The sequence below is a fragment of the Serinus canaria genome, chromosome 8, assembly GCF_022539315.1.
Source record: "Serinus canaria isolate serCan28SL12 chromosome 8, serCan2020, whole genome shotgun sequence".
Taxonomy (NCBI): domain Eukaryota; kingdom Metazoa; phylum Chordata; class Aves; order Passeriformes; family Fringillidae; genus Serinus; species Serinus canaria.
The window spans coordinates 7,597,132-7,624,015 of NC_066322.1; the positions used below are offsets into that span (position 1 = coordinate 7,597,132).

At 48.1% G+C, this 26,884-nt stretch overlaps 1 protein-coding gene across 1 annotated transcript; it reads right to left on the reverse strand.

The window, feature by feature from the left end:
• Nucleotides 1-465: 465 nt before the first annotated feature.
• Nucleotides 466-22,209, reverse strand: SLC5A9 (solute carrier family 5 member 9). The gene is made up of 14 exons (XM_018912636.2): nucleotides 22,066-22,209; nucleotides 21,311-21,382; nucleotides 19,459-19,563; nucleotides 17,072-17,236; nucleotides 14,433-14,538; nucleotides 13,778-13,858; nucleotides 12,829-13,034; nucleotides 11,874-12,009; nucleotides 10,917-11,024; nucleotides 10,602-10,752; nucleotides 9,402-9,570; nucleotides 8,671-8,886; nucleotides 3,003-3,147; nucleotides 466-1,132 (listed from the first exon to the last, which is right to left on the reverse strand). The coding sequence occupies exons 1-14, from the start codon at nucleotides 22,192-22,194 to the stop codon at nucleotides 924-926; spliced, it is 1,998 nt and encodes a 665-aa protein (XP_018768181.2). The 5' UTR covers nucleotides 22,195-22,209; the 3' UTR covers nucleotides 466-923.
• Between the last annotated feature and the right edge of the window lie 4,675 nt (nucleotides 22,210-26,884).

Genomic DNA, 26,884 nt, shown 5'->3' on the forward strand with positions numbered 1-26,884 from the left:
TCCTTTGGCTCAGCCAGCCAGATAAAATGCAATGTTATTAATCTTTGTTTAAAAGAAGATCCTTTGCCGAACAGTAATAAATGATCTTGATAGATTTGTCAGGAAAATGAATGATAATCATTTGCAGACAGACACAAGCCTAGTATGGAAGATTAATAAGAAAATATGTATTGGCATCATTAATAACATCTGCTGCCAATGCACTTGGATATTGGTTACAGCCTGAGAGCAATGTGTTCTTGTTAGGACACCACAACTCATCCCCTGCTGCCACAACCAGCCTGCACAGTGCTCCTGTTCAGCTGGAGTTCCATTTTTTTGATTGATTTCATTTTAAGTTTTCTTTTTTTTTAGCTAATTACATTGTTTTCCTAGAAAACACAAGCAAAGGTCAAGATGTTTTGAGACAGCTTTGCTTTATTTCAACCCAATCTCTCAGACTTCCCCTCCCCAATCATTCTTTTCTCTTTTGTTTCACTTCAGTGCTTCAAAGCAGAGTAGTGAAGTCACATAAGCTTACCCATGAAATGTGTTCCTCCTGGGGGTGCACAGCTGGCTGCATCTGGCAGTGTGGGTGTCTCCACTCCTTGTCAGGGCCAAGCTCAGAGATGCAGTCACAGCTCTCAAAGTGCATTATTTTGTTTAACCAACATCAGCATTATTATTTTAAATGAAAAGTTAACTTCAAGGATCCGTGGGGTGAGATGGGCAGAACTCATCACGTAATCAAAGATCAAAAATATTTTGTCATTTAAAAAAAAAAATAGGCTTAACACAACTACTCTCTGCAAAACTGAATGTTCCTTAGAGGAAAAAAATTATCTCAAATGTTTAAAAGTTGTCCCAGTTTTCCTCATCCTGCTTGGTGTTGCTTTGCCATGCTTTAAGGGGATGTGTGGTCCAAAAAAGCCAATAACCCCAGCTCAGCCAAAATATGCCCAGAGGAAGATGTTGGTGGCCATCAGGAGAATGGCACTAATGTCACACACAATCTTCCAGTGAGGCTTCTCCTCGAGGCTGGTGAGTCTGTGCTCCAGGGCTGCTTTCTCCTCCGGGGACAGGGTGGGAGTGGGGTTGGTGGGCAGGCCACAGAACCACATGTACACTGTTTTCCACCAGGGACGTTTGGCTGCTGCAAGGAAGAGACCAAAACCTGGCTGTTGGAATCCACTGGGACTCTTCCCTCCCTTCTCCCAGTTTTTTGGAAGTGCATTGGCCAGACTGGAGTGGGGCTTGGGAGGCACTTTGCGTAGGAGATACAAGATGATGGAAAGAAGGGAAAAGAAAAAGGGAAAAGGGGAAAAGGAAAATGAAAATTAAAATGAAAAAGGAAAAGGGGGAAAGGAAAAGAGGAGAAAGAAAATGAGAAGGAGGATGAGAAGGAGAAAGAAGAAAGAAGAAAGAAGGAGAAAGAAGGAGAAAGGAGAAGGAGGATGAGAAGAAGAAAGAAAATGAAAATGAGGATGAGAAGGAGAAAGAGAAGGAGAAAGAAGGAAAAGGAGGATGAAAAGGAGGATGAAAAGGAGGATGAAAAGGAGGATGAAAAGGAGGATGAAAAAGAGGATGAAAAGGAGGATGAAAAGGAGGATGAAAAGGAGGATGAAAAGGAGTGAAAAGTGAAAAGTGAAAAGTGAAAAGGATAAGGAAAGGAAAGGAAAAGGAAAAGGAAAAGGAAAAGGAAAGGAAAAGGAAAGGAAAAGGAAAAGGAAAAGGAAAGGAAAAGGAAAAGGAAAAGGAAAAGGAAAAGGAAAAGGAAAAGGAAAACTTCTCCCTAAACCCTGTACAGCACAGCCTGATTGCAGTGGGTTGATTGCACCACTCACTCATTAGTTAATTAACAAAGCTCTTCCCCCTCCTCCCCAACGCGGATTCCATCTGCTTTTAAAAATTCCTGACAGCATGATGGTCCATTTAGAGATATCCCAGCTTGTTTATTACACATGGCATGCCAGGTGAAGTGTGTGTTTTAATTGTCAGTCCTGTGCTGTGTGTATTTCACTCGCTGTTCTTTCCAAATATAACCTTTGTGGAAATACAGGATGTTATAGGGCCTTGAAAAAGGTGTTACTCAGAAAAAAAAACTCATTAAACTGTCAACTGCTGTGTTTCACATTTCCTTCCTCATCTCTACTAATTACCAAAATACCAAGATATTTGTTTATAAAAAATCTGAGCTAGTAAAGTGAACTAGGAATTGACAAGAAATAAGAAGTAATGCTGAATAACTGCATTCCACTTAAACCCAAATTTACGCTATTGAGGAAGAAAAAATCAAGGGATTTGTTTAGATGTTCACTTCTGTTTAGCTTGGCTGTGATTGGTTCCAGAGTCCTTTGGACTGACCAGCAAGTAAAGAAGTGAAGAAATATTTTGTGTGTGTCTTTATTCTGAGGTTCCAGCTCTGTAACCTTCAAAAGTTAAGCTCAAAACCAAAAAGCTGCATTTTTTAATAGATTTGCAGAGTAAAGCTCTGTCCACTCTGAAAATAACTAGCCTAGGCAGCATCTCCTGCTACTGTTCTGTCCCCTGACAACTCTTTCAGGTCACTTTGCTCTGCTTTCCTTCCTATTAAATACCTCTGGTAGGACACAGAGCTATTTAAGCTCTGAGTTTTAACCATGCCTTACATCCTAAGGGAAGATGCAAAGATCCTGTTGGCATCATGGAAATGAGAGAAGTGAGGCCTGTGGGTTCATTCTAGGGCATGCACAAAGTGCACATGTCAGCTCCCAGGGTCTCTTGGTCCCCTCAGACTGTGCTGCTGTTTTGCTGCTCTTTTTTTCAGGGATCTCAGCTCTTCTGAGCCTTTCAGAGGGATGTGACATCAAGGTGTCTTGGGAGGACCAAGAGCCACAACACTTGCATTTGTCACATCCTTAAAACTGCAAATGCAAGCCCCACCTCCAGAGAATGGGCCAGGCGGGAACTTTGGGGATGTTTATGGGATCCTGGCTGTGCCCTCCCAGGCACCTGAGTGTGTTTGTGCACAGACAGAGCCTTACCTGCCTCCTCCTTAATGTCTGAAGCTGCAGCTTCCTCCAGGTCCTTCTCATTCTTTTCTGGGTCCATCTGTGCTGCTGCTTCACTGTTTTCCAGGTTTAGGGCAGGTGCTTTTTTGTGCCTGGTCCACCACATGAGGCCATCCAGCTGCAAAGTGGGACAGAGAGAAAGTGGTCATTGCCTGTCTGTCCCAGTGTGGCCACCCAGACATCTCCCTCCTTGGGGGGCACAGGTCCAAGGTGATGCTGGGGTGATCTCCCAATTTCCCTCCCTTCCTTCCTGCACAGGTGCCCACACCCTGGGTAAGAAGGTTGGGACCATCAGCTGGAGTTGAAAAGCTGGGAAAAAATATTAAATAATCTGGTTTCTCACCTTCCATTTTTTAACAGAAATTGTTCTGTGCCTGTCTCTGAGTAACCCCTTAGCAGACATTGGAGAAGCAGCTTCCTATTTGCAAGGCTCATGTGATTGGTCTGAAACAATGATGGTCTGCTTCCAGAATGGCAGCCCTCCAACAGGGAAGGGTAACAGAGTCAAAGAAATAAAAATAAATCAAAAACAAGACACCCTCTCTGGATACAGTCAGTCCCAGACAGCTGTTGTGCCCTCAGAAGATTTTTTTTAATTCCAGATTTCTCTGATGGGCCAATACCAGACCTTGCCTGTCTCTGCAGAAAGCCACAAAGGATGATCAGTCTGCTTTGCAAATGCCCAAGTTCTGAAGCTCTTATCCCAGAGCAAGCCTGAAAATCTCCCTGGAGCACAGGGAGTGCACAGGAGGCATCAATCATCAAACCTCAGTTTGGCAGCTCTGGGGGGGTCACACACCCCAGGGCTCAGAGATTTGGGGTTAAGCAATGCCTGATGCTGCTGGGGCTGACCTTGGCATGCCCAGGATCTCCCTGGCTCTTGCTGAGCCCTGCCCTGGCCAGGCAAGGCAGCAGGGACAGGCTCATCCATCCCTCCCAAAGGCAGCTCACAGCTCCAGCCACACTGCCTGGGGACAGAGGGGGACAGAGGGGGACAGAGCAGGGCTGCAGTGGTGACAGCAGGACAGGCAAAGTCACACACAGGCCCCAGGAGCAGCTGCCTCCCTGCTCTGCCTGGATGGAAATGAACTTCCCCAATGGGTCACTTACAAAGTAACGTGAGTTCAATTTCTGAATTTTGCACACACAGATCCAGGCAGAAGCTTCCAGCTGACACAGAATGTTGCATAATTTCCAGAAGATTTATAGCTTTATTTAAATCATTTTCAACCAAGATGAGCATTGGGCAGGGCTAATCTTTCTTGTCATGAAGTGCTAAATTGCTTTGATTTGATGATCCTCATCTTTCTCAGGGATGCTTTTTTTTTTTTTTAATCATTTAGGAAATGTCACTGGAACACAGTAAAGTTTTAGGGTTCTAAAGGATTTCTGAAACTTTTTCCCTTTTCTCTCCTCATGTGTCATTGAACCACTGTCTCTGCACATTGCAGCAAAATCTTCAAGGGTTGGGATGTACCTGGGGCTTGGACTCCACCAGAGGGATGCAATTCCCAAGGAAAAGCAGCATAGACACAGGGAACCTCTTGGCATCACCCCCCCCCCCCAGGAGCTGGTGCCCCTGCTGTGGCCAATAAAGCAAACCTCCACCCTGGAGAGCTCCTGGTGACACCACAGCACCCTGCAGCTGAGAGCTGGGTTTGGGCTGGCTGCACTCCTGCAGATCCCCCTCTCTGCTCTGTGGGGCACAGCAGCAGCTCTGTGGGGCTATGGAAGCCCCCCTGGCTGGGCCTGCCTGGCACAGCCTCCCAAAGGGATGGGGAGGGGAGGCAGGAGCTGGCAGTGCCTGGGGAAAGCAGGAAAATGCTTCACTACCAATTGCCTACAGGGAGCTGTGTCAGCTTTACTGACTGGGACCTTGGAGGTGCTGCCTGAGGCCACCCTGTCCAAGGGCAGGGGGCAGGAGGGAGCCTTGTGCTGGGTCCTGGGGAGCCCTGTGGCTCTGCCCCCATCTGCACATCACCCTGGGCACTGCTGGGGGAGCCCTGTGTCCCCCCTTAGTTTGCTCCTGTCAGCACCCACAGAGCTGAGCGTGTCTGGCTCTCAGTGCCACCAAGTGATGCTGTGGGAGCTCCAGCTCTGCACCTCAGGGCTCTCAGTGCCACCAAGTGATGCAGTGGGAGCTCCAGCTCTGCACCTCAGGGCTCTCAGTGCCACCAAGTGATGTAGTGGGAGCTCCAGCTGCTGCACCTCAGGGCTCTCAGTGCCACCAAGTGATGCAGTGGGAGCTCCAGCTCTGCACCTCAGGGCTCTCAGGGTGGGCTCAGGCCAGCCCAGGTGGGCTTGGTGCTCCTCCTAAGCTGTGCACCAAGAGGAGCCACTGAAGCCACACCTCAAGACACGGGGAGATCATCCCAAGCCCGGAGTCCAGTGGATGGAATTGCCAATCCATCAGCCTGCCTGGGTGAGCCCTGACCCCTGGGCAGCTGGTGCAGCTCTCAGTGCTTTGTGGGCTGCTCCCCTCCCTTTCCTCCCTCACAGTCTCCTTGGGCAAGGGAGTTTGCAAGAACTCAGCAAAGTTTTCCTTTTGTTGTTTGTAAACTAGAATAAATCCTTCTGTTCCAAAATGCCATCTGGCACCTGACAGTTGTGTTTCAGCTTCACAGTCTCAAATTTAATTGTAAGCTCTTTTGCAGGGTTTTCAAGGACGGCGTGACACAATATGGACTACCTACAATGAAGACATATGAACTCTGGAGCATACCAAACAAATTCCTTGCATCTTGTTTTCCAGCACAGCATCAATCACCACAGGGATGGGAGAGTGTCCAAAACAGCAGGAGAAAATGCTACAGCTTGCAGTTCTCAGATTGTAATTCATTTAAAGCCAGGAACATTAGCTGTACCACTCTAACATCAGATACAAATCTCTTTTCTCCTTTTGCCCATTTACTATCTCAAAAGCATTGAGATTCAATATTTAAAGTTGTCCAGTGTAGATCCTCAGCTGGTGCAAAGTGACATAACTGTGCTCAACAGCTGTTCCTGGTCTTTGAAGGCAATGGAGCTGTGGTGATTTACATCTGCTGAGGTATGATCTATCACTGCATTTCCTCAGCTTTGGCTTTGCTGCCTTGTTTTTCTACTCTTTTTGCTTGACAAAACAAATGACACAATTCCTAGCTCTTGTACCATGTCTTTCATCATTCCATCCCCAAGCACTGCAGTTAAGGATGAGCAGAACCAGCCCCAGGTGAGCCTTAGGAAGGAACACCCGAGGCTCAGGAAGGGAATTGACTGACCAGGAAGCTCCAGAGCTCCAGAGGTCCTGTGTAGGTCCTGTGCAGGACAGCCAGCACAGCATCCCCCTCCCAGCCACTGCCACAGGGACACTCAGGCTCTTCACCACAGGTTTGCCCACGTGCATGCCAAGTCAGTAATGGCCAAACACAAAGGCCACTTTCTACCCAGGCAGTCAGAGCCTGGCACACCCACCCTGATCTCCACTTCCTGCCCTTCCTTCCCCAAACACTTCTGTGCCTGAGCCAGCACAGCCCCAGACTCACTGGAGATGAGGGGGCAAGCCATGAGAAACCATGTCACCAGAAGAGATGGTGCAAACCCACACCTCTGCTCATGTCCAGGGCAAAACCTGGGGTGAATCTGACCCAGGAAAATAAAATATTTTGGTCTCAGTGCTGCCCACTCAGATTCCTGCCAGACAGGCAGAAACCCAGCAGTGTTGTCTCCTACTTCAGTCAAACCCCACACCTCCCTCTGGCTGTTCTCTGAGGAACAAGGGCAGACCTTTCCTGTTGAAATTGGGGATAAATAGTAGAAACTGAATGGAATCAGACAAGAAGAAGTGGGGACAGACTCTCCCATTCCTACTGAGCTATGGAAAGAGGGAATGAGCTACTGCTTAGTGGCATGAATTTCCTGGCAGTCCATCCCATTTTCCTTGTGATGGGAAGATACTGAGGGGCAGGGGGCACATGGGATGGCCATCACAAAGACCAGATGATTGGTCTCTGTGTCCAGTATCATTCATTCTCACTCATTTTCTATAACAGAATCTCTTACACAGGGGTCAAGCACTGAGCTCAGCACTGTGTGGGGTCCATGGCAGACCAAAAGGCTATCCTGAGCATCTCTATTGGGAAAATTTACCCCAAAAAGCCCAGCTGATGGTAGTTCCTGGCCAGTGCTGCCCTTCAGCAAGCTCTCCTCCCTCCCTGGCCACCTCTCATCCTTTGTTCCTCTGGGATAACTGCACACAGAGAGAATCCTGCCCTGCCTAACCATAGCTCTGGCTCTTTGAAGAATGTGTTAAATAAGGTCACTTACATCCAGCACCTATAAACTCCACGTGTCAGTAGAAATACCACTGAAAATCTCCCCTGGGGAGTCTGAGATGGTACCCTCTCTTTCTCTAATTGTTTTATAGTGGGGTCCACGCTGAAATGCCCCTCCTAGAAGATGCTTGAAATGTTTTCATACCTCTGAGGTCAGACTAAAAAGCCTGGAGGTGCTGGGGCACGTTTCTCCATCTCCTGAACTGCTGGTTTGATGCTCACTGTTCTCCAGTGCTGTGTTAATGCATCTTATCTTGCTATTGCTGTGGGCAGGGAGCACTGCACATGTTTAGCTATCACAGGTCAGATGATAAGTGGGAACTCATTAAACCACAGTAATTAATTGCTGGCAACCATCTGGCCACCCCTGAGCAGTCATGAACAACGTAAGCAGCAGAACTAATGGTGCCTCCTTGCCAGTATTTCTCTCTCCCATGTGGATCCTCTGATAGCTAATAAAAGCTGAGAGTTTATCTCCAAGCAGACACAAAGCCAGCCTCTCTCCCCCCTCCTCTCCCCTATCTGAGCACCTGCTTTCATGTAATCTTCAGGAGCAGGGTCTCTTTGACACCTATAACATTCCATCAAACATCCATGGAGCTGCTTAATGCTTTACAAGTTATGAGGAAGCAACAGATTGATGCCATCACAGCATTTTCTCTCTCAAGCAGTTAGACAGGAAAAAATAGGTCTTTTTAATCTATCCAGTAACCTTTGCTGAGAGGTAGTTTTGTTATATTGGCAGCTGCTTTAAAACTTGGGACTGGGAAGAGTCACTTTAAGGTTTTATAATATAAAACCTCCCAACCCTGCACCATTTTAATGTGCTAAGTAAAAGAAAGTCGCGCTTCCCTCAAAGTTATTAAATTTAATTGAGATCACATTGGGACAAAATGTTATTTTCCTAAATGCCCATGTTGCAAAAGATATTAATCTTGTTTGCCTGCAAGATTGATGCTGGCTCTGCTGAAGCAGGCTAGATGCAACAATTAGATATATTTAATTCCTCCTCAGCAGTGCTCTGTAATGTGATTTCAACTCCTTCCCCTTCTTCTTTTCTTTCTCTAGCAGTTATGATGGGCTGTGGTGTCTGCCCAGCTCTGGGCACAGCATGGGAACTCACACTCAATTTGAAGCACTCAGTGCTCAGCAGCATTAACACTCTGTGGTCTGGGGAACAGGCAGAGCTGAGGAGCAAGGGCTTCTTGGCAGCACATGCATTACACACCATTTCCTGGCCACTGCAGGAGCAGGGAAGGGCAGATCCCAGGGAATGTTGGTATCCAAACGGGGGCTCTGGGAAAAGGGTGTGGCTGCGAGTCACTTACCTTTTCTTCAGGGATGGGGGGTGTGCAGAGGCTGACGAGGACGATGACAATGGCAGTGAGGACAAAGAGGATGAGGGCAAAGTAGAGGTAGTGCACATCCTTTAGCACAGCTGGTCTCCTGTCCTCCTCCCCACAGGACGGGGCACTGGAACTGAACTCCATGATCATCCGAATCACACCAACAACAAAGCCAGCTATAAGGCCCCAGAAAGCACCCTGGGAAAAGGCAAGCACAGAGGAAAGGTCACTGCAAATTACCTCTGCTTGTAGTTTTCCCTCTCCTCTCCCTCTTTCCCTAGACTTTTTATGCCTGGTGGAAATCCACACTGAGGGGCATCAAAGGAGAATTTTTTCAGGTAAAAACCCTCATTTTCTCTCCAACATGGAGCACACAGAGCACAAACAATGCAAGAATCTCCTCCTAACAGCACCCCTCCAATGAGCCTTGGACACATCATCCCTAAACGGCAGAGCAACTTCCCTTTCATGCTTTCAAATGGGGCTGCCAAAAAGTACCACTTGCAGTGACTTCTTAGAAGCAAACCCACACCCACTAGAGCCTGGGCTAAGATCCACTAAAGCATGCCAGGAAAGGCTGTCTCATTGTCACTCTGCAGCTGGGCTGACTCTGAGTTTAGGCAGTCTCAAAGGCTTAGTACTGAGGGAAGAGATATCAATTTATTTTTTCAAATTAAACACACATATCACTTGGTTGTTGACACTTCACTTACAGGCTCATTCACCCTCTTGCAGAAGATTGCCAGGATGAAGAGGGCTGCAATTGGTGGGCTCAGGTAGCTGCCTATGGACTGAATGTAGTCAAAGAGCTTCCCACTGTTGGCCGACTGAACCATTGGGATCCAGAGAATGCTGATGACCACAAGGATGAGGGTGAAGACTCTGAAAGAGAAGGATAAAATTTTACTACCTCTGTAGGTGGATTTGCAGCAAAACACGCTCCCAGTTGCTCTTGAAATTTTCTAAGGAAAAATCCACAGATCGCTCTTGAGAACGTTTCCTTGTAGACAGGAAAAGAGAAAATTGTTCTCCTGATGTGTCCTGAAGTGTGACATGGTCTTCAATGACCTTGCTCTTGGATAGGACAGAAAGAGACAGCTGGTGGCTTGTGGAAGCATCTTTCTGCCACCTCTCCAGGCAGGTTATGTGCTCAGTCTCTTGCCTTTGCCCAATTCCAACTCGTTTGCTACTTATTAAAGTTGTGTTTGGGGGTCAGGTGAATATTGAAACCTTCCTCTGCCTTTGCACTGTGTGCCACAGAGGTTTGCCCACAGTGCTGAGCAACAGGGACTCGTCCTCTACCCACTCTGCCATGGTGAAGTGTGAGTTGAGTTTGCCTGCAGCCTTCAGCTATGCCTCAGCAAAGTTTAGACCTTAATGCTCATGACTGGAGAGCAAAACCTCCACTCTGAATACAGCCTAAATTCCCCTGTCTGGAGGAGAACTTTATATCCCCCTGGTATAGCTCATCTGCAAAGGACACTACAACTTATCTCAGAGACAGAAAGCTGGGAGGCTCAGCTCTGCACTTTCCCCTGAAGAAAAAAGAAAAAAAAAAGTAATTGCAATATCTCACTCCTGTATGATGCAAAAATAACTTTTTTTATAGACCTCTGGTGACAATGACTCAAGAACACTTTTGGCTTTTCTAAAAGTTACGATTAAAGCAGTTTTTATAACAACTTTAGAGAGAAGACAGGCAATTATCTGCTTAGCTCAGTGGAACACTCAGAGTTTCTCCTTGACCAGGCCTATCCAAGATGAAGCTGGAAAACACAACGCTCTTTCCCAAGCTGTCCCCCTGCTCTGTATTGCAGGCACCAGATTTTTCTCAGTGAGTCCAGCCTGGAGGAGGCAAAAGCTGCTCTCAGAACAGATGATGAGAGGAATGAGACATAAATAAATGCAAGGACCTGCCCACAATCATCAGCTCCTGCTCGGAGGGCTGCCTGCGGAGCCGCTGCCAGATGTCCAGCACGAAGAGGGTGCTGCTGCTGTTGAACACAGAGGTGAGGGAGCTCATCAGGGCTGCCATCATCACTGCAATCATCAAACCCCGGAGCCCTGCAGGAGGCAGACACAGAAGGGAATCAGGGCTGGGCCTCCTAGCTCTGTTTTTTCCATCCTGCTGTCTGGTAAGATTCCCACATCCTTAGGATGGGTAAGGGCAGCCTGATCCCCCCGTGCAGAGCCCGGCCCAAGCCCAGCCCCACAAGGGTGCTCCTCACCATCAGGCATGAGTTCAATGACCAGTTTGGGGTAGGCAATGTTGGAACAACCCACAGCAGCTCCACAGATCCTTTTGCAGACCTCTGGGTCCACGCAGGCCACTTCATCTGGAGAGCACAGGGGAACAACAAGGAGTCAGTGCAAACCCCACTGCAGATCAAGGGAACAAATCCTGATGCCTTGTGCAGTTTATTATAAATTCAGAGGTGGAATACAGCTACAATGAGTGGAGCTAGAAAATGCTTTATATCATATAATAGAGGTGAAACTTTGAGATGACATTTTGAAATTCTGTTCATGATACAGCTGAACCTCTCCTGGGTGTTGCATAACTGTAATCCTTGATGATTTGTCACTTGTGGGAACTGGACTGTTTCCATGAACCTGTCAGCTGGTTCCCAGGGATGCTGGAGGCTCACTTACTCCTGTTTAGGCAATCTGGGAAATAGGCTCTTTCCTCTGGGAGTGGTCCTTCTAACCAAGTTATTCTTCCTGGAAAGGGGGAGGCTCTGGAGAAACTAGCAATGAGAGTTCCTTGGGACTTTAGGGAGGCTCATTTAGCCTAATCCACCAGGACCTAAATGAACCTGTGTGGGAGGTTTCTAAAACTCTCCAAGATACCAAATGGATCTAATCCATAGGATCTGAAGGACAACCTCAGTGCTCCATGAATTTAATTTCCCTGACTCCCTCCAGATAGACAGATGAATGCAATGCCCATAGCATGGACTAAAATGCCCCCAAGGGCAAAGTATGCCCCTACTCCTGGGGATTTCTTCCACTGTGGGAGAACTGGAGGTGGAGGAGGGCTTAGGAACACCATGGTGCAACAGGAATCTCTATGAACATGCCTGCAGTACAGCAGTTTCTAGGATGTAAAATGCTGTCAGACCTGCATGGGATTAGTGGTCAAAGCAGGTGTGGGGCCCCATGTCAAGGAAGATGGGAAGGCTTACCTGGGAAAAGAGCTCTGCTGATCATTCCTGGCATGACAAGGAAAAAAACAGGGAAGAGTTTCAGATATCCTGCAAACACTGATCCACCTTTGGCATGGGAGAGGTTCTTGGCAGAGAGAGACCTCTGGACCATCACCTGCAACCAGTGCAGAAAGGGAGCAGAGAATGAAAGGGGAGCACAGCAGAGAGAGCAAGATCCATTCTCTCTGGCTCTCCTTCTCAGGGATGACTTTCATCCCACAGGATCCCAGGGTGTTTTGCATGCCAAGGACAACTTTCCCACCTCACTGACTGCAGCCTGCTGCCACCACTCAGAGCTCAGTCCACAGGCTACAGGAGAGGGCAGCGTGGAAATTTCCTTTACAGGAATAATTTCACCCTTGACTGAAATGAAGCCACCTTGAGGGCTGGAGACAGCAGCTGTATGGCAGCAAGAGACAGGGAATGAAGCAGACTGTGGGTGTTTTGGTAAAAGCTCAGTGGTGGGGTTTCATAATTATCCCATCTGAAAGTTCAGAAGCACCAAGTCTAGAGAAACACACTCAGCTTTCTTTGTTTGTAGCTTGGAAAGGAATAAGGGACACGAGACATCTGGGAATATGAATAAAGGAATATTGTCTGGAGGTCTACTCAAGGTCACAGCACAGCCAGCTCCAGATTCACATTTTTATATCCTTGTCATGATAACTGCACGAAGACTCCCAGTACTCACCAGCCCACAGTGGGATAAAGATGGATGAAAACAACCTGTTCTCACTGCACTAAGAAGTGCATAAAATTAGCAGCTTGCTGAGAAGGTGGAAGGAGTGAGACATTCTGGTCTAGACCAGTAAAAACAGTAGCAATCCTGCACACTGAGGCACAGTGATTTTTCAGCTTACAGATCGACAGACTGAGGAGTGGACTAAAAATAACACTGTGGTGGTTTGTCTGCTGAGAGAAAGGTTTAATTTACCTGGTCAGTGCACCAGCACCAAAGAGCCACCACAGTGAGACCAAATACAAGGCCAGGCCAGGGAATGTCTCCTGTGATGGGATCCCTGAACAAATGAAAGGCATCTGCCCGTGGGAGGTGACAGTCTGTGTTTGGGACTGTGATCTTTGGTATTGCTGTGCTGTATTTCTCCTTAAGTCCTTCATACCAGCCAACTTTTTCAAATCCTGTAAAGAAAATGCCAGTGATTTAAGGGCTGTTGCATCATGCAAAGTTATTATCTAATCTGAGTCTCGTGATTTCTTTTCTTTTATCTTCCTGTTATCTCCTTTATTTTCATTCCACCCTTGCTTTTTGCAGTCAAAGTTTCTACAGAAGTCAGCTGGATTTTGCCCAGAGTCCTTCTGGTTTAAACAATACATTTTGGAAGAGGATCAATGCAGGAAAACCTTCATGATCCTAATCCCTGCAATGTCATAAGCATCTAGATTTTACTTATATACCCTCCAAAAGATAGAGCAGAAAGTATAAAATGAAAAAAAAAACAAAACTAGTTTAGATATTTCTGTTTGCCAAGGAGGCTTAAAACAAAGACTGATTATGGTCATTTCCTTGTTGCTCTTTATTTTTTTATAACTTTCAGTTGCACCCACAAGAATTCTAAAAGTCAACAGTGGAAGTCAGCAGGGTAACTCTGAGACATGGGCTAAATGAGAGCTGAATTTGGCTCTGAGAATGTGATGTTCCAAAGTTCTCTGGCACCTCCAGTGAGGTGAAGATATTCAGAGCCTCACCTCCATACAGTTAGCAAGGATGAAGACAGTTTGATGGCTTGGGGAATGAGACTTGTGCTGGCACCACTTCTGTGAGTGGTTCAAACTCATTTCTGCACCACACATGAAAGGGCAAGGCACCTGCTAAGGTCTGGTGGCCTTGGGACCACTACAGTGCCACTGCAGGTTCCCCTTACCTATGAACATGAGGACCAAAGCTCCCAGCACCATGATCAGGGTCTGCAGCACGTCTGTGTAAATCACAGCAGTCAAACCCCCTGCCAGGAGAACCAGAGACAGCAGTCAGTGTGTCACCATGCACAGGGAAACAGCTACCTCACCTGGAAAAAAGGTTTCTTTAGCCCCAGCCCTGGGATTTCAGGCCAGACCCACTGGGAGAAGCTGGCACTGAGCTGGTCCTCTGGAGCCCACAGCTGTCACAAGCCCTCCCATGAGGAACAGTGTGGAAGGTTTTCCATGTTCATGAGAGAACTCGTAGGCAGCTCAGCATCTTAACAGCTAAAGTTGCTAATTTTGCAGAAAGAGAACAAAATAGCAAATATGGGCAGTAATAACTTCCTGCACAGAGGGAGCCCAGAGCCTTGTGCAGTGTTAGAAAATCCTCTATAAACAGGGATGCTTCCCCTGTACCTCCTTCCCATGGGCCAAGAGGGGAGAGGGGAAGAGTCAAAGGTCTCCAACGGCTGTGAGTGACAAGGCAGGTACTTCCAGCAACTGAGGCAATCTCTCCCTTTAGCCCAGAGCCTGAATACTCTCTCCCCTCTGTAGGAAATGGGAAGCTTATATCTTAGCTTCCAGTTTGTAACATGTCCTTTAAAACCAGCTATTTACCAGCTATGGTGTAGACAGCAGTCACTGCTAGCAGGACCACAGTGGACAAGTAGAGGTTCCAGCCCAAAGCAGTTTGGATGAACAATGCTCCAGCAAAAATGTCTGTCTGGAATAAAAAAACCAAGGGCAGTCTGGCGTTAGCAGTGCTTCGTGCAAGGGAAATCTAATAAAGCAGCCTGCAGCCCTCTGCGGCTGGAAGCACTGACAGGGGAGGACACCAGCAAGGTGAACTGGAAGGGGAGGAGAAGAGCTGTTGGGACTCTTGGTTCTGAACCTTCCTTGTTGCTCTTTATTTTGACTTTCCTCTGGGTCAGAGCTTTCAGGAACTGGGAGAGCAGCAGGGTGGAAATGAAGGTGCTATGCCAAGGGATTAAAAAGTCATCAAAATAAAGACAATCGTGAGGCATAGAATCCTGGCTGGCACAGAGAAGGACTGGTGTAAGCTGTCACTTCTTTTGGTGACTGTGACATCCCTGGATAGCAGAGCCCATATCCACAGGCAGACACAGGAGGGAAGGAGGGGGAGATAGCAGAGACCTTATTCTTCCCAGGGCTGCCTCTGGCCTCATGGTCCAGAGACACTCCCTCTTGAAAGACTCCTAAAGAGTCACTGATGTCTTGCACCATGATTGGTTTATCTGAGAAGGTCGGCAGGTGGTTTTTCTGTTCATGCAGTCCAGCACCTTAGAGTGACTCCAGAAAAACAGGTTATACCTGCTGAGGACCTCACTAGAAATACAGAAAGTCCCATCAGCTGTATTTTGTTTGGATCTTCTGGCAGAATGACACCAGAAACCGGATGAAACCTGGAATTACACAGATAACATCATTCCAAATGGCAGAAAGTGATATGGGAGATGTTTATGTTGGCAAAGGTAGAAGGACACCTGTGAGTCTGTATGGGGTGAGATACAGGTGAAGACCTTTACCAAGGAAGACAGAAGGGATGGGGCAAGAATTCCATTTGCTGTATCTGAAATGAACACCTTAAAAGGAAGGAGTTAGTGCAATCCCTGACCTCTGTGGGCCTGAAACACAACAGGCACAGCCAGCATTCCACAGGAATCCCTGCCCCTTCTGGGGTTTGGTTTCCCAGCAGGGAACACAACCACCTCCGTAGCCGTGCGGGATCAGTCCTCTGACAACACTGCTTATTGAGATCTCTGTTTTCTTTGCAAGCCAAGAAGACTCTGCAGTGCCCTGGTTGTTGACCTACGTTTGGGCAGAAAGCACAGGGAGAAAAATCCTTCTTGTAACCAAGAGCCTGCTGTCCAGCCAGCCGCTAAATGAGCTCTCCACAAACAATAGCTCTGCTTAATAGAAAGCACCTGTCATGGCCATAAACTCCCCCAGCCACATCCGTCAGCCACGCGTGAACTGGCTGCGCAGAGGAGAAACCACTGAGATGAAACTGCAGTGATGGGGGCCAGGGTCCTGCTCTGAAAAGCACTGGCAAATGCTGCTCTGCTGAAGGTCACTCTGAAAGACAGCTCTGTTTCATACCTTGTCTGTGTGGCTGTGCTCACTCTGGGCTGCTGCAGGAGAGAGTTGCTCTTTATCCCTCACAGGTAAAGAGGCTTTAAGTGCCTTTTTGCGAGACCTCACTCACTCTGTCACCCAGGGCTGTGCTCTGGTCCCACAGAGCAAAGCTGGAGGCAGTGGTGACAGCAGTGGGTGACATGACCAAGAGCTGCCCATTAGAGGGGAAAATCTATCCCACACTCCCAGGCTGGAGCTCTTCTCAATGCCCCTCCCAGGAGCTGAGACATAATAAGCCTGGGAGAGGGACCTTGAAGCCACATGAGTGTTTTATCTCCAGTCAGTGTCTCCCAAGGCAATTTGACATCTGAATATTTCAGAAGGGTCTAGTGAAACCTGGCTTGTACTGACCTTGGGATAATCAGCTGGAGACAAAGGACTGACATCTTCAGTCCCTGTAATGGACTCTCAAATACACTCCTCTCCCTCCAAGGGCACAGGTAGTTCTTATCTGAGCATAATTTCTGGGGTTTTTTTAATGGCATTTAAAAGGGAGAAATACCAGTATACCCAGTACACTGGGTTTTGGTTACCAGCTGGGTAAACTGCTACAAGCAATTCAAAAAAGATGCTGCATTTTGTCTTAAGCCAGAACTTACCTCCCTTTCCCTGAACCCTTTTGTGCAACACAAGTGAGAAAGAGAGAGGAACAACCACAAAATACCTAATGCTGAAAACTCAACTACAAGAATAACAGCAGGTTTATGATAATTTAAGAGTATTTCATCTCTACAAGATGCAGCCAGCCAGATTTTCACATGGGATAAAGCAGCCCTTTCTCTACCTCTGATGCCTAAGGTTTGATGTGATAGAAGAGGAGAAGCAGGCAGACAGCCCACAGTACTTACACTGTTTAGTAATTAGGTGCACATCCCTGTAAAGTTCTCACTGTGCATTGCTGTTTAATGAGGGCTCTGTCTCTCTCTTAGGAAAGGTCTCCATGATCAATACAGAGGCAAGAGCAGCACACTAACACACTGCAGCTGCTCCTGGGAGCAGGGCTGGTCCTTTCAAGGGGCTCTCTCTGAGCAGCCCTGCCTTGTACCAGGATGCCCTCTCCCTGCCCTGGACATGAGGGAGGTGTTCAGCTGGATACATACGGATATCCTGGTGAATATATAGAGAATCAGGGACAGCACAGACGTGTAGATTTGCAGCCTCTGCCCTCCAAACCTCTTCTTCAGGTACTCAGGCAGGGTGACAACTCCTGCTGCGATGTAAACTGGCACAAAGATCCAGCCCAGAGCCAGCAGTGGCCAGATGGCCTGTTAAAGAGACAGAGAATAAAGGCACAGGACTCAACACATGACAACAGCTCTTCCCCCTGTTCTGGCAGTAGCCATCCTAAGAAAGAAGAAAGGTACAGTGCCATGTGATGTATTTGAGTGCCACCATCATATTTTCTGAAAAATCCCTTTGCCAGGATTTCTTTACCTGGGGAGCTGAGAAGCCTCAGACAAAAATGAAAACAATAATTACCTGATTGCTTCTCCTGTGTTTTCCTGCTTTGGAATGTGGTTTGGACATTGTTTACCTACTGGTCATTGTTTCATTGGTTTCATGTGAATTGTTTTAACATAATGACCAATTGCTGTCAGACTCTGAGGAGAGAGTCAGGAGTTTTTCATTACTATTTTCTAGCCTCCTGGATGTATCCTTTCTCTCTTCTTTAGCATAGTTTTAGTATAGTATTCTTTACTATTATAGCATAAAATAATAAATTAGCCTTCTAAGAACATGGAGTCACATTCATCTTTCCTCCCCACGACAGGGGACCCAAAAATACCACATTTGAGAAGCAGGCTGACTTTTTCTCCCTGCTCAGAAGATGAGCCAGCAGCTGGAGGAATTATTTCAATTCAGCCAAAAGCTTTTGAAGATCCACTCCTAAGGCCTGTATTTCTCTCTGTCATGGGTGTCACTTCCTCTTCCATCCCCTGGTCTTTTGAGCAAGGTGGTGTATTCTGTTGTGCTGGTTCTCTGAAAGATGGTGGTGTATTTGGAGGTCTTTAAAACCACTGATGCTGTGGCAGTGAAGAGTTAAGTGATTCAGAGCAGGATGGGAGCATCTGTTTGTTGCTCAGTTAGCAAGTGATGAGGCTGAGGCAGCAGACTGTCCCTGCGGAGCATAAAAATAAGCAACAGCAAGACTCTGCTGGGATGTTCTCCTTGCAGGCTGGTGCAGATGTGCTTCTGTCACTGGTAGATAAAGAGGCACTTTAGTTGCTTTGCCACAGGTGAAGAGTCTTTTGGAAAGTGTAAAGGCATTCCTCATGTATTTCTTCTCCAACTCCCAGCAAAAGCCCAAACAGGAGAACTTAAAGGTAAATTGGATCATCAAACCTCAACTTCTGGTTGTCTCCAGCCATTTTCTTTCATCATTACATTTATTTTGATCAGTTATTTAAGTTTTCAGAAGAAAAACCTGATCCCTGTGAGCAGAGATTGTGACTGATTGAGAGCAGCCATGGCTCCTGCAGTGGCAGAGACTGGCTGTGGTGAAAGATGCTCATATGATCCCTCCAGCTGAATGATGTCCCATGGCAGAGGGAGAGAGTAATGGCATATGTAAGTTCTCTTTCCAATCTGAAATAAATTAATCTGAACTCGTGAAGTTAGATTTGCCCTGAAACACAATCTTGTCTTCATGAGCCTCTGAAGTGACTTGAATAGATTTCCTTTGAGAACAACAATATTATGTCCTATATGCACCAGGCTGAACGCAGTCTCTGTTTTCTTCACAAAGGATTTAAAGGTGACTTTAATGGTCTATAAAAAAACATTGCAGTGAATACATTCCCCAGGAGAGAGCTTTTGGTGGGCCCTGCCTCTGCTTGGCACCACTGACACTCTCTGCTAAGGTAGGCAAGAGATTCAGAGTTAGGTGAGTGATGCTTCTTGCGAGGCTGGCACTAATCTCACTCCTCATCAGCTGAGAAATTTCATTAGCACCACACCCCAAGGGCCTGGTTTTCATGCTCCTGTGTGCTGTCAGTGGCAATTTTCCAGGCCACTTCAGCAGGGCAGAATGAATCCTGCCTTCACACCCAGATGTTCACCCCAGAGGTGCCACCCTTTGGCAGCTGCCAGGTGAAGAGAGTGTTGCTGATTTTCATGGATTTACAGTGAATATGGGAGCACATGCTGCTTGTTTTTTTGCTTTTTTTTTCAGCTCCCTACACCCAGAATCCTGTGATTATCCAAATACCTTTCTGGCATCCATTATCTTTTATTTTAATCTTCACAAGTGCAGACTAAAGCTTAAAAATAAGGCCGTGCACCACCGGGAAGGCCAAAGAGCTAATGTTCCTAGTGAATTCCACTTAAACTAAAATAAAGATCTCATGTTTCCAAGGCTGTCGGAATGTCTGCCGGCTTCTCTCCTGAGAGTTGAGCACTTGTTGTGTTAAACACCTGATTTTGGAGGGAAACCCCCAATCCCTGTGCAAACAGTGACATCTTAGTTGTCAGCAGAGCCGGCACTCACGTTCCACTCGAAGCCCCCGACGGCGATGCCCCCGGCTGCTGCCGTGCCCGCCAGGCCGATGAACGAACCGCTGCCCACGTCCGTCGACATCAGGGAGGCTCCGATCTGGAACACAGGGATACAGCTGAGACACTCATCTTGAGGGACTTCTCTACCAACCCAAGCATTTCCCCCCCACGGAAAGTCTCTTTCCCCAGGATCTCATCTGCTTGTGGTTAGGCAGCTGGGTGCCGACACAGAGTTGGGTTTTCCTTCACCTCTCCTCACCTCACCTACATTTTTATATTGTAAAGCACATTCCTGCTCCCTTCCACTGCCCCCACTCCAGTGCAGAGCTTAATCTCAGAATCAGGGCTCACTTTGCCAGTGGTTCTGAGAAGCACACCTGTTACAGGGGCACGGCAGAGGGAGGGGAGCCTGGAGACACCACGGATTCCTCGGTGTCCATGAAACGTGGTGGATTTCTCCATTCCCTTGTTAGGCAGCCAGCAAGGTGCCATCTCTGACCCTGCTGACCCTTGCTCTGCCTCCACATATCTTGCAGTTTAGTATCAGGTCTTAGCTGAGGCTATGTAATGCACCGCTGAAACCTGTCACTCTGATAAAAACAATAATAAAATGAAGATAAGCCAGTCATGTACTCAAGGTGAAGGCCACAAGGAGCTGAGCCTGCAGGAGAGCTGCAGAGGTGGAATCAGCTCTGACAAACAAATCTGAGAAGTGAACAGCATTAGAGGTTGCTCTTAACCTAAAAGAATTCAAAAGAGACAAGAGCTGACCTGTACCAAACAGCCTCTGCAGCCACCTGTGGCTGGAGCCAAAAGCAGTGAGGATGTTTTGGGATTTGTTTGGGGGATTTTTTTAATAGGAAAAAAATCCCCAGAAATCTTGTTTAAAAGAACAAGATTGAGGAAAAAAATGTTCAATTTTAGTATTTTTTAATTTTCCCCCTCCTAATTAGAGAAAACCATGAAGCTAAGCTTTTGCATTAAATGTTACTTGGCTGAGACAGAAGTTTAAAGAACATTTAAGAAATGACAGATTTTAGAGAGGTGTATGTGTCTCTGGTGGAAGAGGCTGAAAATCTAGCCTAGTGAATTTATGGGCAATGCACAGCCAAAGGAAAAAAAGAAAAAACCTGTTTTGGTTGAGGAGTGCATTCCGTTACCCACGACTCACTGGAGAGATATATGGTTCTGGAGTCTGGCATTGGCTGAGAAGAATCTTTATTCCTGTGGCATTTTTATTTCTTTCCAACTCTAAATTATCTTTATATGTACCTTTCACTCCCAAGAAAAGGTGCCTTCAATAGATTATTTTTTCCTTCATAGTGAAGATTTATACTTCAGTGGTTTGAAGTTTATTTCCTGTACATCGTTAGTCAATAAACTCAACTCTGCTCTAAATAGCAAGGGCTCAAAGTCCTGGGATTAGGGATTGTTTTTGATTCAGTGCTTAAATGCTCCTTACTGGCTAACACATTCCTAGATTACCTAATGCTCTCCTGACTTGGTAACATCAGTGGAGAGTTCAAGCCAAGATGTTTCCAACCCAGATAGGCAGCCAGCATTCCCCGACTTTTATCAGTGGGAACAATTTTATTGCTGACTTTAGCAGAGAAACTGGGAGTTGGAAAACCCTGAAGGTGCTGAGCTACCCTTTTGGCCTGGCAGCTCCATGCTGCAGCCCACTGGCAAAGATGAGTGGGACGATTCCTTATGGATCCTCCTGTCCCCTTCATCTCAAGACTACAGTCAGAACATGTAAAGGCTGGGTCTCCTCACCAGACCTGCTCTCACACCTGGAATTTGCTTTCAAACCATGAGAAACAAGAGGGAAGCATTTCACTCACAGGCCACCAAGACATGGATCGTCCAGCCAGAAAATATCCTCCAACAGTGCCCCGGCTCGCTCGCACCGATGACTGGAAGCACAGGAAAAAGAACAGGAAAAAGTGTTTTCCTCCATTCACCCTCCTTGAGTCAGACCAAGCCTGGAGAATCCTTAGTGCCTGGCCTCAGCACCAGCTCCAAAATAGTTTTATGGATCTGTTAGGTGTGCCAGGCTTCACACACTGCTGCTGCCCCTTTTTGTGCAGGCTTCTGACGGTCGTGCTTTGGAAATAAGCTGCTTGTACCTGTTTAATGACCTCCCTGAATGCACCAACTGGGAAAGAAAAAACAGTTCAGCCAAGCAGAACACAGTAGGTGTCTGTGACAGAGGCCTTCGCCAAACAACACGAACAAATCATTAGCAACAATCTTTCCAAAGTTCTTAAGGTCCTGTTTTAGTCTTCTCCAGTGCAACCTTGGCTTTTCCTTTGCCTCCTGCCTGTCCACACCCAGATGTGAGACTGCTCTGCAGCACAGGAGCTGAGCATCATTCCCAGAACAACCTCCAGGGAGTGATCCCACAGCTGTCCCCGTGTGGGGTGGAAGTGAAGGCTCACAGAAGGATTCCTGTCACCCCCAAATTTGCTCCACAGGCCCCGGGATAAGTTGTGCAGAGGATGCCATGTTGTACAAAGCAAACCCCTTTGTACCCAGGAGGAGTGCAGGGAGCATCCAAGCCTCTCTGGCTCAAGCAGACCCAGCCCCAGGGACTCACCCATATCCCCACAGCGAGGATAAAGACAAAGTACAGAACCACCACGACGATGTCTGCCACTGCAAAGGCTGCTGCCGTGTCCCCTGGCAGCCCAGGCAGCTCCGTGGTGGCTGTGGTCTGCTGGCTCATGGCTCTGAGCAAACTGGGGATTTGCTCCCTCACGCTGGACTTAAATGCACGTCGGCCTTCATCGTTTCCCTTGTAATAATTAACAGGGTCAAGAAGGTGTGAGTGGGGAGCAGAGGCCGGGCAGGACTGTGACTAACATTTTTCAGCAGGAGCTTGGTCTCCATGGATCATCAGAGAGGGCCAGCACACAGCTCTGGGGTGTGAGGATTCCTCCCATTCCCCCTGGTGTCCTTTACCAGTGGTCCTTTCTCCTGCCCGTTTACCTGTTGGTGACACCCACTGGGATACAGGAGATGGTTCTGCTTTGAAGTCTGCCTGGAGAAGGCTTGAGCCCCACAGCCAGCTCTGGAGAGGCTCTGCCAGCCCTGGTAGGACCCTTGTGTCCCAGGACATGGGCGGGAAGGAGGAGAGGGCTGGACCCTGTGACATATCCCAGGTGCTCAGCAGGGACATTTCTCACCCTGGTTTGCAGACAAGGTGGGCACCCTCCAGCACGAGGGCACAGGGAGTGGGTCACACCAAACCAGGGCACAGGGAGTGGGTCACATCAAACCTCTTCTCCTTTGCTGGGACAGCTTTGGGAGGATCATGAAAGGCTCCTACTGGGGCTGGCAGAGCCCTTCCAGAGTCTTCTCCAGGCAGACCCCAGACCTCAAAGCAGAACCATCTCCTGCATCCCCCAACCTCACCCTCTGTGGTCCCCCACCCCGTGACATATCACGTGGGACAATTTAAACTTAGCTGAGCTGTGCTTGATCTTGGTTTCAAGGGAGGTAACAAAACCTCTCTCTCACTTTGTTTTATTCCCCTCTCTCCCAGATTTTTCTTGCAGATGCTGGTTGCCTACTTGCTCATTAATTGCACTGCTAACGTGAGGCCCACATCCACCCCTGCTCCCCAGTCTGAGGCTCCCTGGGAGCAGTGCCTCCCTGTAGGCTCATTATCCACTAGAGGCTTTTCAAAACTGAAATGTTTCAACAGGCTGAAGTACAGTCACCAGAAATTAAATATCTGGAAGCTGAAATCCCCTGGTATAAACAGGCAGCTCTCCCTGCACAGAGCTGATTTACACTCACCCACACACTTCTCCCTCTTAACACCTCAGCACCTGAAAGCAAAAGACACTTGCCTAATCCTAACGTCCATTAAGTACCTGCCCAAGAAGCAAACAGTGTCTCCAGTCTTCCCAAACTAGGAATGCTCCTCCACATGGGAAGCCCAAACCCCAAGTACCTGCCTGACCTAGCCCTTCACCCCCCCTTCCCACACTGCTGTATTTGCAGCAGCTAACACTTGGAAACACTTGAAAGGTTTCACCTCAGGCCAGCAAATACATCCAGTAAGCCATTCCCAACAGCCATGAGCTACCTCGAGTCCATTGGACAGACTGGAACAACACAGGCTTATGGCAGCAGGATGTTGTCAGGTGTTATTACACAGCCTGGACCATCCCAAAGTGCAGTGGCCAGCCCAATTGCTGGGCAGGACTGCAGCAGCTGCACCTCAAACATGGACAACACCCTGAGTGCCTTTGTGGCAGTCCTTCCCTCGCTGCTCCATCCTGTTCAGGCAGGAGTTGCTCTGCTCCCCACGCCCAGCACAAGCTGCAGAGGAGTTCTCCTCCCTAGGGATGTGACCAGTGTCCCTGCCCACAGCCAAGGGAGTGCCACATCCTGCTGCTGTGTGGCTCCCTTGCTGCAGCAGCCCCGGGCAGGAGGCAGGTGCACAGTGCAGGGTCCCAGCAGCAGGGCAGTGCTTATCTCCTGCCCCACGCACTGCTGGGTCAGCACTGGGGGCCATGCACACCCAGGAGGTGGCACTGGTGGCCACGCACGCCCACGCCCCTTGCCCTGGGTACAGATGTGGGAGTTCACATGCTCAGGAGACAATAAAAATTCACCGTGCTGACAAACAAACAAGCAGCCTTGGGGTGAAAGATGTGCCAGCAGCATAAGCCCAGCACGTGTGATTTGGCAGATCTCTGCTGATTCAGAGGGTGGCAAACTCTTTCTCCCGCTTTTCTCTCCAGGGACCTGGCGAGGGTCCTTGAGTGTGCAGGTTACCTGCTGCAGCAAACCCACCCTCCCCAGCTGGCAGAGGGCTCAGAGCCTCTTGGCCATGCAGGCAGAGCTGGATTTTGCTTGCCCAAAGTGAAGGAATGAGTTGGTTTATGTGACCTGTGCTGGTGGGAGTGGTGGTGGCAGCAGAGGAAGTGCTGGGCATGATGGAGAGGGGTGAGCCAGTGAGCACAGGGGACAAAGCCATCCCCACAATGTGTCACCCATGGCAGGATCAGGTGCAGGCAGAGGTGTTGGCTGCACTTATAAGGGCAATTGGCACAGAGACCTGAGTAATACAGACCTTCATCCTTTCCCCATTCCTCCCCTTCTGAGACATCACTCCTGTACCTTCCAAAAACCATTCCTCCACCCTCTAGGACTCACCTCCTGGTGCATGCCTGGCTTTATGCAGCCTTTTGGTTGTCTTGGTGAAGGCTGAGAGCAGGGCTATCAAACAGGGGGCAGAAGACACCCCTGAAGCTCACACGGGGCCACGTTGTCTCCCTCTTTGCCAGAGACAGCCCCATTGCCTCCAAGCCCTGCATCCATGGCTGCTCCCAGCCCTGCTGTGGTGCCCAGCAGAGGTGTGGGGCAGGCTGCAGAGCTGCAGCAGCCCTGCAGAACCCACAGTTTCAGCAGAACCTGGGAGCTGCAGCCAGACCCTGCAGCACAGTTAATACACTCTCCTCTCCTTGCAGCAGAGCTGACAGGACGTTTAGTGTCCCCTCGTGGGGTGTTCACCCTCACTCCTGTCACAGATGCTGGGAACGAGCCCTTCAGGGACTGGAAATTGTAAGTGGCGTTTCAAAGAGTGCAGCTCAGACAAAAATAAAAAGGTGCTGAAGAGCTAAGTGTTTCTGGGGCAAAGGATGGTCGGTGGAGTGACAGGCAATTATTTTCACAAATGTTAACGAATAAATGGACTTCCTCTTCATTACCAAGCTACTTCACAGTCATCAGCAAATAGTTCCAATGACAATTAGTGAATTTCAAAATGGATTGAGAGGTTGGTTTATACACAGATACCGATGCAATGAGGTGAGGTGATAGCCCAGCCTCACTCCTTACCTTTCCTCCTGGGGATTTTCCCGTGTGCTGAATGGGCGAGGCATTCAGCTCACCATTATTTTCTTCTCGGCTCTTTCTCAGGGGAACGACTCTTGAATGAAATCCAGCAGTTTAATTTTGGTGTGATATGAATGGGCTTTGAATGTATTTAATGTTTAAATGCAGCTATTCAGCTCGGAGCCTGCTCCAGAGGAGCAGCGGGAAGCAGAGCAGACCCCCGGGAAGTGCAGTGGTGCTACCACAGCTCTTTTCTTCCCTCTGCAGGCCACACTTTGATTTTCACTCCTGGACTGTCCCATAAACCTGGAGGCACTCCATCACTTCAAGACTCCTTGCACTAATTTTGGTTGTTTGTTTATTTCACCGGGGTGTGTCAGGGACCCCTGTGCTGAGGAAGGGATAAAATGCCACGCAGAGGAGCCAGGGAAGGTGCTGGATTCAGTGGGAACCTCAGCACCTTGTCAGGCTGCTCTGAGCCCTGCCACATCGGGGGAGCTCACAGCTCTGTGTGCTGGAAACTGCTCCTCTCCATCCCTGGGGATGGGCAGAGCTCCCTGTGCAGGCTGTGTGCTCACACACTCACTTCCAGCTGTGCAATGCAGGTGGGCTCTCATGGGATGTGCTTCCCATGGCTGGGCTCCCTTGGCAGGGAGCTGGGAGCGTGGATCTCTGCCAGCAAGTAGCACTGATCATCTCCTACCCCCTCCTCAGTCTCTCCCAGAGATCACCTGTAGCATTGTGGGCCCATAACCCTGGCATCTGCCTGTGGGCCAAGGACAGCCTTGACACAGAGCACAGTCTCAAGTTACCACACAGCTTTTCTGCACCTAAGTGGGACCAAAGTTGAGTTTAGTGAGAGGAGACACCTCGGGCTAAGCGTGGTGTTACCAACCAGCCAGTCCAGAGTGAGGTGGACTACTAAGAGTGGAGTCTCATCTTGCTGTCTTTATCCAGACAACTCATTTGCGGCCCCAAACAAGGGTTTGCTCCTCCCTATTCACCTGAACAACCTCCTTTGATTGCCCCTTCCATCCCCAGACATCCCACTGGGAAACTTCTGTGACTGCTGGGAAATGAAGGTGAGAAGACAGAAGGAGTTTCAGGTCACTCTTCCAGCCATAGCTGCCTAGAAGAATCATTCTGAGACCAAGCAGACTTAAGCTGGAAAAAATATGTCACATTTACTGAGTGACTTTTTTGACTAACAGCCAAACTTTGAAAAATATTAGCAAGGGTAAAACATTAAGTGACAGAACAAGGACACTTTAGATGAAGGATGTTGTTCTCCCTTCAATTTACTCCCCTCTACAGCCTTGCAAAGATCTCAGCAGAGTAAGTGTCCTTATTGATGGATACACTATCCTTGTTAGGATGGGACAATATACTTATTTACAGCTTTCATCATTGTCATGAAGGCACAAAGCAAACAGATATAACTAATGAAGATTTAGCTGTTACATAATGCCTTTGCCAACTCCATGCAGAAGTCTGGGTAAAAACCCTGGAAATAAATCTTTTCATGAGAGCATTTTAAAATAAATTCAAGACATGAAGAGATCTAT